At 41.5% G+C, this 10,787-nt stretch overlaps 1 protein-coding gene across 1 annotated transcript; it reads left to right on the top strand.

Annotated features, from left to right (window-relative positions):
• Positions 779-10,627, top strand: LOC8077122 (intron-binding protein aquarius). Its single transcript, XM_021451846.1, has 14 exons — positions 779-1,465; positions 1,567-1,659; positions 2,285-2,347; positions 2,649-2,735; positions 2,819-2,971; positions 3,052-3,209; positions 3,948-4,182; positions 4,295-4,405; positions 5,389-6,447; positions 6,542-6,802; positions 7,140-7,325; positions 7,825-8,976; positions 9,065-9,415; positions 9,509-10,627. Exons 1-14 carry the CDS (start codon positions 1,052-1,054, stop codon positions 10,028-10,030), a joined length of 4,845 nt encoding a protein of 1,614 aa, XP_021307521.1. The 5' UTR covers positions 779-1,051; the 3' UTR covers positions 10,031-10,627.

Below are 10,787 nucleotides of genomic sequence, written 5' to 3'. Positions count from 1 at the left end.
CAATGATACCTTTGCTATCTTGGAGTAGAGGATAGTCAATAAGATTCCAATTTAGCTCCAAATAGCAATGTGAAGTCCAACTATAAGCCTGGTGAAGATCAATTGTAGATGCCAATTGATAGATCAAATCTTCACCCATGTGAAATGAGAACCACTTTATGATCAAGTGTACTATCTTGTTGTGGTTGACTTGCTTCTTCTTTTGACCATTGCTTGCATGAGAGAACTATTAAGAATATTACTTGAAATAGCATGACTAGCTCTCTTTTGGGTGTTGCTTGCTCTCTTGATCAATCCTTTTGATTGCTTCAACTAAGCATCTCAAATGTCCTTTAGATCACCACTTCCATGTTAGCCTTCCAAGCACCACACTTGGTTTGGACACATGCATAGAATACTAAATATAGATTATTTATAAAAATAAAAACATGGCTAGAGAGTAATTTGTGAGATGAGTTTTTTAGCATAATTAGTCTATGGTTACGCAATAATTTTTAAATAAAACGAAAATACTACACTACCCGTTAAACTTTAATCACCCACCAAACACCCCGTAGATGAAATGGTACATGTACGGCTATATTCCTCGACTTCTTTTTTTTTATAATGTCAGACATTCCAGGTTCAACTGAAAATTTCTCCATCATTTTTAACTTGAATGAAATCCCTGACGAAGAGGGGGAAATTGTTCAAATTTTCGTGCGATGGTAGCAAGCAGGACGAGCGAATCAAGCGAGAACCGACGTATCCTCGAAGTCGAACGATCTCACGGTTACCGGGCGTGGTCCATACCCCATGGCGTGAGCTAAACGAAACGGGACTCTGCTGTAGGCTGTACCGGACTCCTGCAGCTTGAGCCGAAAAAATGGTGACGGCCGGCTAAACCCCCTTTCCCCCTTTCAAATCCCATCTCCCTCTCGCCGCCGCCGCCGCCGCCGCCGCCGCGGCCTCACCGTCCCACTCTCGCTCACACTGTCCAACCCACCACCCGAACCTTAAACCCTGCGAACCTCGCCCAAACCCTAAACCTCGCCGAGCCGCCGCCCCAGCCATGCCGAAGGTCTTTGGCACCGGCGTCTTCGAGTTCCGGCACCCCCGGGCGGCCGAGTACCCGCTCCCCGCGGACGCCGCCCCCGCCACGGCCGCGGCGCCCGACAAGGTCCCCGCATCAACCGGCGGCGGCTCCATCACGCTCCTCGACATCCAGCGGGACCGCCTCACCCGCGTCGCCACCGAGCATTGGGGCACGCCCGCCGCCGCGTCGGCCTTCGACGCGGACCTTGTCAGGAAGATCTATGCCACCGAGCTCCGCGTCGAGGGGCGGGGCCGGAAGACCGTGCCGCTGCAGCGCGTCATGATCCTCGAGGTCAGCCAGTACCTCGAGAACTACCTGTGGCCGCACTTCGACCCGGCGCACGCTTCCTTCGAGCACGTGATGTCCATCATCCTCATGGTCAACGAGAAGGTCAGCCTCTGCCCCCGAATTGGATTGGAGAGCTTGCTGCTGCCTGCTGCTAGCTCGGACAATTTCTAGGGTTTCTGACATGGTTTGGGCCTTGTGTGCAGTTTCGGGAGAATGTGGCGGCTTGGACATGTTTCCATGACCGGAAGGATGCATTCAAGGGGTTCCTGTGGCGGGTTCTCAAGCTCAAGGAAGAGGTTTGTGTTGATTTTGCTTTGCCATTCAAATTTGTTTCATGTGAAATCTACATTAAATGATTTTTGTAGAGCATGGATAAATCTGGGTGTTGGCAATTATATGTATTTCACTTTGGACAAGATGTAAGAGGTAGTGAGATGTAGTAGTCAGTATAGTTGGTGCCTTGGTGGTGAATTGAGAACATCAGATTTGATTACCAAAGCTTATGCTTGGTGGATTAAATTGATTCGGTTGCACAGACGATGCTTTCCCCACTTCATTGTTCAGTTGTTTTGAGCTCCAGTTGAAGAGCTTGTGCAGAGCATTTCTTTCTCTGATGCTCTGGTACTATTCTTCTCAATCTCAAGTAGTCTAGGTGCCTTGGTTGTTATTTCTTACAGGCTGGGTCATAGAGTTGAGAGGCATCAGGGGAGACTGGTTGTGTGTTGCTTACATTCTTTTTTGTTTTTTGTTTTGTATACCAGCTGTTTTCATATAAAATAGTTTGGTTGTTTGTCCATCTCCAGCTCAAAACTTACCTGCTTATGACAGTATGGGATCTATGGCTCCTGGATGGTTTCCCTATGAAAATATTTTGATATTACGATGCTTATTCTGAAATTTTCTTCTTATGCTATCATGCAGGAAAGGGCTCTTAATATGGCGGAGAAAACAAATTACCTCCTGTTCATGATAAATTCATTTCAGGTACTCACTTTATTTTCCTTGGGGCAGTATTTGCATCACATGTTGAAGCTTCATTTTCTCAATATACTTTGTTTAATAACCTGTCTTCAACTAGACAACTACTACATACTTGATCTTGAGGTTAAATGGAGATATAAGTTCTTCATTGAATTGATATGTGCACTGATATTTATTTTATAATTTCAAGATTACGAGCAATTGTCAGGTTGCGCTAATAACTTCAGATTTAGTTATGCAGGGCTTACTCTTGTGTATACACATTGGGATCATACAATGACATTTATTTTATGCTTTGCTGCAGAGTTTGGAGGACGAGCTTGTCCGGGAAACGATACTTCAGTTAGTAAGCCTAAAGCTGTGGAATACTCTATCTTTTGGACGACTTCAGGTAATTTTAGGTTTTCTTCCCTATGAATATATTTTTTTATGTGCTAACTTTTGGTTTCTTATCTTTGTTTCAAACATGTACAGATGGAACTCTGCCTTAACCCTGAATTGATTAAGAAGTGGACCAAAATCAAAAGAAGAGAGGCAAAGGAAGCAAAAAAGGCTGACCAACCTATTGACCCTTCTGAAATGCTCGAGAATAAATTCCTTAGGAATCTAATTGAAGAGTTCTTGGAGGTGCACCTTTGAAACTATTATTCTTACTCAGTTGTTGCTAGATATGAATCTTTCTTAACTCGTGTGAAACTTCTTTGTAGATTCTCGATTCAAAGGTCATACTATCCAATCAAGATGCTGGTGAAGAATCTGTATTGAACGAGTCGCTCAGTGGGCAGATCGATGATTCTTGTGTCCTATATTGTGAGAGATTTATGGAATTTTTGATTGACATGTTAAGCCAGCTTCCTACTAGACGGTATGTATGTAACTACTAATCCTGTATGCAGCACCTTTGTAAGAGTAGATTTACCTAATAAGTCATTCAATTTTACACGCACACTCCACTTAGATCCAAGAACCTGAGAACTTTAACATCCTGCTCTGCTATTTTTGCCATTATGTTGTTATTGCAAATACGAGTTCCTCATGGGCTCATGATATTAACATCCACCACATATAGAGCCTTTAGGGGCTTGAATGCTTATAATTCTTCAGTTCATTCATGGATCCAAATGGAAACCTGGGATAGAATTTATATCCAGAGCAACTGCCTTTTTTTTGACCATGCAGTTCTCAATGTTCTTGCACATCAAATAATCATAGAAACAAATTGTGAGTACCTGGCTCTGTCCACCCTGAGCAATTCAAATCATGAAGCCATAAACCATTGTATTTCCCTCCATTCAAGGGTGTTTACTTTCTGCTGTCAGAATCTCTCATTTTCATAACAGGACATCAATTCTGTGATCTGGTTATATCACGTCAATTCTGTGATCTGGTTGTTTCTATAAGCTCGTATCATGCGCACATAACATTTTTCCATTGTATTTTTACATAGATTTCTTTAGTCTATTCAAGAAACACAGCTATATACTCCTAAGCAAAAGAATACCTTGATTCATTTGAATATCGTTTACAAGCGGCATTGCTAACGAACCTTAGCTTCCATTGGCTTGTCTTATCTTTGACCACTTTTGTTGGTTATAATCTGCAGATTTTTGAGGCCCCTAGTTGCTGATGTTGCTGTTGTTGCCAAGTGCCACTTAAGTGCACTCTATACTCATGAGAAGGGACGCCTTTTTGCACAGTTGGTTGACTTGCTGCAGTTTTATGAAGGTTTTGAGATTAATGATCACTCTGGGACACAGCTCGGTGATGATGATGTCCTGCAGGCGCATTATTCCCGTTTCCAAGCTTTTCAGCTACTAGCATTTAAACAAGTGCCTAAGGTGTCCACCTTGTTGTCTTGTCTAATTTGATTTCCATTTTGCAGTTCAATTTCTTGTACACTAGTAGTAACATGGAAGACTTATTGTTTTTTTTGTTTTAAAATTATTGCAGTTGCGAGATTTTGCCTTGTCTAGTATTGGTTCACTCCATAAGCGAGCTGACTTAGCAAAAAAGCTACTTGTCTTGTCAGATGTGGAACTGCAAGATCTGGTTTGTAACAAGGTGAAAATTTTCACATTTTAGTTTGTCCTTGTTGTCAATGAATTATGTCAGAATCTTTTGTTGTTTGCAAATGGATTCCCTGACATGTGTCAGCTGGATATGCTTCTTGCTTGTCATGGGTGGTCTATTTTTCAAAGTTCGATGGTGCTCCAATATCTAGACTTAAATTAATTAAATAGCATGAAAACCACATGCATACAATTGGTCATTTGGATAATTGACCATTCAGTGACTGATCTGATAGTAGTTTGTTGGAAATTTCCACACACATTGTATGTTTTTTGAGGTTGGGTGTACATGAGCACTTAATAGGCTGGATAGGCTGTATCCTCTTAGATTGAGCTGTCTAGCTTCTACTTCTTCCACTTGTCAATGAGGCTGCAATCTGATGAGGTGAGACTTACATTGGGTCCCTTTTGCCTTGGTGATCTTAGCTGCAGGGTTCAAATGAAATTGCTTCCCATGTGATTGCATTTGGGAATCACTGGATATTGGAACCTGCACATGATATACACCTTATAAACAACACTGAGATCTGACATGCACCGGCTTCCTTAGGCCTTTAAATGTGTGGAGCAAGAAACACTTTTCAAGAAATTATATGTTCAAAAGCAGTAAACACCGTCTCAAAATAAGCAGCAAATGCATTTCCAACTTTGTCATATGTTAATCCACCAAATAAATACTTCTCATTTTAATATTTCCTAGCATGTCCTGTGCATATTAAATGACATCAATGGTGAGCAAATATGGAACTGTCAGCTACCAGTCAAAGGTCAGAGAAGTTATCTCTGATGACAATGATTGCTCACCATTTATTTTGTATTTTCACCCGAACAACAAATTAGTTCCATACTGGGGTTGGCTTTAAAGTTGTTCTCATGGTTTATAGCTTAGTATTTCCTAATTGCTTATTAGTGATTTATTTTATATGTGTAACTGAATGCATGCTTTTGAGGTGCTAATATGTCTTTTTTAAGCAGCTTAAGTTAATCTCAGCGAAAGATCCATGCAGTGGAAGGCGTGATTTTCTTATTGAAGTCCTAGTTGCTTTTTTTGAGAAGCGGCAATCCCAAAAAGATGCAGTAAACGCACTTCCTCTGTATCCAAATGAGCAGATCATGTGGGATGAAAGCCTTGTTCCTAGCATTAATTACTCCGGAGAAGGCTGCCTTGCCCTCCCAAAACTCAATCTCCAATTCCTGACGCTTCATGATTATTTGTTAAGGAATTTCAATCTGTTTCGTCTTGAATCAACCTATGAAATTCGTGAAGACATTCAGGAAGCTGTTCCTCATCTACATGCTTATATCAACAATGAAGGAGAGACTGCCTTCCGTGGATGGTCCAGAATGGCTGTTCCGATTAAGGAATTTAAGATTACAGAAGTGAAGCAGCCAAACATTGGAGAAGTTAAGCCTTCTGCTGTAACTGCTGATGTTACTTTCAGCATATCAAGCTACAGGCATCAGATAAAATCTGAATGGGATGCTCTGAAGGAGCATGATGTTCTATTTTTGCTGTCAATCCGCCCCTCTTTTGAACCTCTTAGCCCTGAAGAGGCTGCAAAATCAACTGTGCCAGAAAGGTTAGGATTGCAATATGTACGTGGATGTGAGGTTATTGAAATTCGTGATGAGGAAGGAACACTCATGAATGACTTCACAGGAAGGATAAAGCGAGAAGAGTGGAAACCACCCAAAGGTGAGATTCGTACTGTCCGAGTTGCCTTAGATACAGCACAGTACCACATTGATGTTACTGAGACAGCAGAGAAGGGCGCAGAAAATGTGTATGGAACATTTAATATTCTAATGAGAAGGAAACCCAAGGAGAATAATTTCAAAGCAATCTTGGAATCTATACGTGATCTAATGAACGAAACATGTGTAGTTCCAGAATGGTTGCATAACATATTCTTGGGCTATGGAAATCCTTCAGCTGCACAGTGGATGAATATGCCTGATCTTCTGGAAGTTATAGATTTCAAGGACACTTTTCTTGATGCCAGCCATGTTCAGCAAAGTTTTCCAGATTACCAGGTATGTATTTTGATTAAAAAAATTGCTTTCTCGGAGTGTATCTATTCTCATTTTCATCTTCAATCTCCAATCTTCTAATGCTTGAGTTTTTCAGGTTACATTTATCAATTCTGATGGTACAGAAAACCTGCATCCAAGTCCCCCTTTTAAGATTAGGCTATCCAAGAAAATGAGGGAAAGCAGTCATGCTCTACCTGGCAACGTGAACTCCAATTTGACTGTTAAGAGTAATAATATCGCTGATGGGGAGCCTCAGAAAGAGAAACTGATTGTTGAAAGTTACATTCCAGCTGATCCTGGGCCATATCCTCAAGATAAACCTAAACAGAACTCAGTGAGGTTCACACCCACTCAGGTACTCTTCAGACTATCAGACAATCTAATAGTTTCAATTGGTGCATTGAGGCACATTTAGAGCATTTCTTGTGCATATTAGATGCTTCTTCCAACTTCGAAGATATGATACTGTCTCTGGTCAAGAATCATTATTTTTATCTAAGTGTACATGCAATGGTTATCTGACTGGAACTCGAGTACATAACATATTTGCTCTCTTAAGTATATAGAATAAGCCTACACTGACATGTGTGTAGGCTCAATATGTGTGATCTGCTAGTGTCTTTGCTTTCATGATGAATGTGGATCTTATTGACCTTAAAAATTCTGACCGTGACAATATTATGTATTTGTAGATTGGTGCTATAATATCAGGTATTCAACCTGGGTTGACAATGGTTGTTGGTCCTCCTGGTACGGGAAAAACAGATACAGCTGTGCAGATATTAAATGTTCTATATCACAACTGTCCTTCACAAAGAACACTGATTATAACCCATTCCAATCAGGCTTTGAATGACTTATTTGAGAAGATAATGCAGGTACCTTTTTTGCGCAATATATGATCTAAACTTTTACCTCTTACCTTACATCAGTACTTTTTCAAGATATGTGGCGTGTCAATGCTGTGCTGTACATTAGTGTGAGTGACTTGTTACTGTTGGTGCACCTGACTGAAAATTAGTCGAACATTTCCCTTCTATTCCATGTAATAATTGCAACATGCTTGTTTTACTCCTTGTTGATTCTGATCTGTTCTGTTAATAGAATCCAAAGGTAAAAAGATACATGTTCTGAGGGAGTGAGGGATTTGAACCTCATGCTTACATACATTGTTGCTTAACATGCCTAAACACTACAGTTTATATGTTTTATTTTCCTTGTATTTTGACTGGTGGCAGGAATCATTTTATTCACTTCATGATGGGTGATGTATGTTTGCTAGATGTTTTTTGGTATAGTTGCAGAATATTTTTAATGCGACTATCTGTTGCATGTTAGTTTGCTACAGGACGTCTGATACTTTTTTTTTTCTGCCAGAGGGATGTGCCTGCTAGGTACCTTCTCCGCCTTGGTCAGGGTGAGCAAGAACTGGCCACTGATCTTGATTTTAGTCGTCAAGGTCGTGTCAATGCTATGCTGGTCCGACGGCTAGAGCTGCTCGGTGAAGTTTCTAAATTGGCGAGATCTCTTCGTCTTCCAGAAGATGTGGGCTACACATGTGAAACTGCTGCATATTTTTGGTTATTACATGTTTATGCCCGTTGGGAACAATTCTTAGCTGCCTGTGCTCAAAATCAAGACAAACCCTCTTTCGTCAAAGATCGCTTCCCATTTTCAGAGTTCTTTTCAGATACTCCGCAGCCTATTTTTACTGGCGAGTCATTTGAGATGGATATGCATGCAGCGAAAGGTTGTTTCAAACATCTTTCTATAATATTCCAAGAGCTGGAAGAGTGTAGGGCTTTTGAGCTACTCAAGTCAACAGTGGAGCGAGCAAACTATCTAATGACTAAACAGGCCAAGATAGTTGCTATGACTTGTACTCATGCAGCATTGAAGAGGAGAGACTTTCTTCAATTAGGTTTCAAATTTGACAATTTGCTGATGGAAGAAAGTGCACAGATATTGGAGATAGAAACTTTTATACCGATGCTGCTGCAGCGGCAGGAAGATGGCCATGCTCGCCTTAAACGTTGCATTTTAATTGGTGATCACCATCAGTTACCCCCTGTTGTGAAGAACATGGCTTTTCAGAAGTACAGCCACATGGACCAGAGTCTCTTTACAAGGTTTGTTCGACTTGGTGTCCCTTATATTGAGCTCAATGCTCAAGGTCGTGCAAGACCTAGTATTGCTGAACTTTATAACTGGAGATACAGAGAACTGGGAGATCTGCCTTATGTCCGTGAGCAAGCAATCTTCCATAAAGCTAACGCTGGGTTCTCTTTTGAGTATCAGTTAGTTGATGTTCCTGATTATAAGGGAAAAGGCGAGTCAGCACCTTCTCCTTGGTTCTACCAGAATGAAGGCGAGGCTGAGTATATTGTTAGTGTGTATATCTATATGCGCCTGATTGGCTACCCTGCCACTAAGATTTCAATATTAACCACCTACAATGGTCAGAAGCTTCTTATTCGTGATGTTATCAACAAAAGATGCAAGCCATGGAATATTGAGCCCCCTAACAAGGTAATTTGCAATACGTATGGTGTTTGCTAATAGTTTGTCGGCTTTCGTTTTGTTTTGGGTACTGACATCGATGCCATATCATATCTAGGTTACCACTGTGGACAAGTTCCAGGGCCAGCAAAATGATTTCATTTTACTCTCTCTTGTCCGTACCCGTTTTGTGGGTCATCTTCGTGATGTCAGAAGACTTATTGTAGCTATGTCCCGTGCTCGTCTGGGCCTGTATGTGTTCTGCCGTCGTTCACTGTTTGAACAATGTTATGAATTGCAACCGACATTCCAGCTGCTCCTCCAAAGACCTGATAAGCTCGCCCTGAACCTTGAGGAGTGCACTCCTTTTACCGAGCGACCTTTGGAGGAAACTGGAAACATTCATTACATTACTGGTACTGAAGACATTGATCATCTAGTGAAGTTCAGGCTGGAACATCTTCGTCAGGTATGTTGTCCAGTATCTCTCTGAAATAAATAGTTGTTATTTTTTGTATTCCAAAAAAACCCTAAGCCAAAACTACAATTCTCTGTGCAACAGATGCAATACATGCAGTATTATGCTCCTCCAGCAAATGAACTGCCTCAAGCAGTGCCAGAAAATATTGCTGATGCAATCCCTTCTGAAAATGGGAATGCTGGTAGTGCTCTGAATGATGCAAATGAGCACATGGCAGTGGAAGAAAATGGTGGTGCGACTGACACAGTGATCGATAATAGGATGGAGGAAGATGGTGTTGAGGCAAAGGATGACATGACACAGGAAGGGAACAAGGGTGAAGGGAGTGGCGAGGGTCACATGGCTACAGAGGATACACAAGGGGAAGTACAAGCTAGCACAAATGACAAGATGGAGGATGCAGATGCCACGTCGACAGACAAAATGGAAGAAGCAAATGCCATGCCGACTGACAAGATGGAGGAAGCAAATGCCACGTCGACGGATAAGACGGAGGAAGCAAATGCCACGTCGACGGACAAGACGGAGGAAGCAAATGCCACGCTGACAGACAAGATGGAGGAGGAAAATTCTGATCTGAAGGACAAGATGGATGAAGAGTGAGGTGGTGGGGTAGCCAGTTTTGAAATAGAGGTAGACCTGTGCTGTCTAGCCACAGATTTCGATTTGGAACATCATATATTCAACTCTGTTACCACAGATGAAGGCTGATAACATGCCCCCCCAAGAGGTGTAGCCGTGGGCAGAACCAAGGTTGACGTATGATGGCCTATGTTCCTGCGGTTAATGATGGTGAAAGTTTGTTCGCTACCATCTTGGCCATGCTTTGCTGATAAATGTGCCTTTTCTTCCAACCAACGGCGTCTCCATGTATCCCACATGTGTGTAAAAGTGTAAACTGTAGAGATTTTTTGGCAGTTTGTCTGAATCACTCAGATATCAGAGGCCCTGTGCAGCTTCTCAACAGCTTACGGTGAAAAAAAAATCAGTTCAGTTAATTTAGCGTGCACAAGTTCCAACTATAGTTGTCTCCGTAGCATAACACAGCTGGAACGTTGCTTTTGTATACTTGATTGACTATATTGTAATTTTGGCACAAGCGTTAGATTTTTGCAGATTTGATAGACCTTATTGGTCTGCTGATATAAATCTATCAGGCAAAATGTGACTAAGAGAAATGTTATCATATGTTTGAGCTAACTGCATCTTTTTGTCTAGCAATTTTTCTCCTGACAATTTGAGGTTTTTACTTTATTTATAAGAAAAATCACTTACTGGTCGTGTCGTGGATCGAGAACTGGGCTACACGTACGCGGTATACGCGTCTTGAAAAAGAGTTTTTTTTTTTGAATCTCTTGAA

This window comes from Sorghum bicolor, chromosome 1 (genome assembly GCF_000003195.3).
Source record: "Sorghum bicolor cultivar BTx623 chromosome 1, Sorghum_bicolor_NCBIv3, whole genome shotgun sequence".
NCBI classification, from domain to species: Eukaryota; Viridiplantae; Streptophyta; class Magnoliopsida; order Poales; family Poaceae; genus Sorghum; species Sorghum bicolor.
Note: the sequence above shows the minus strand (reverse complement) of the source record. Positions and strands in the feature narration are given on the sequence as shown.

Excerpts from the sequence above, each read along its gene's own strand:
- LOC8077122 (XM_021451846.1), top strand. The coding sequence starts at position 1,052 with ATGCCGAAGGTCTTTGGCACCGGCGTCTTCGAGTTCCGGCACCCCCGG. Across the intron at positions 7,326-7,824 it reads TATTTGAGAAGATAATGCAG|AGGGATGTGCCTGCTAGGTA; the intron begins GTACCTTTTTTG and ends TTTTTCTGCCAG. Across the intron at positions 9,416-9,508 it reads GGCTGGAACATCTTCGTCAG|ATGCAATACATGCAGTATTA; the intron begins GTATGTTGTCCA and ends TCTGTGCAACAG.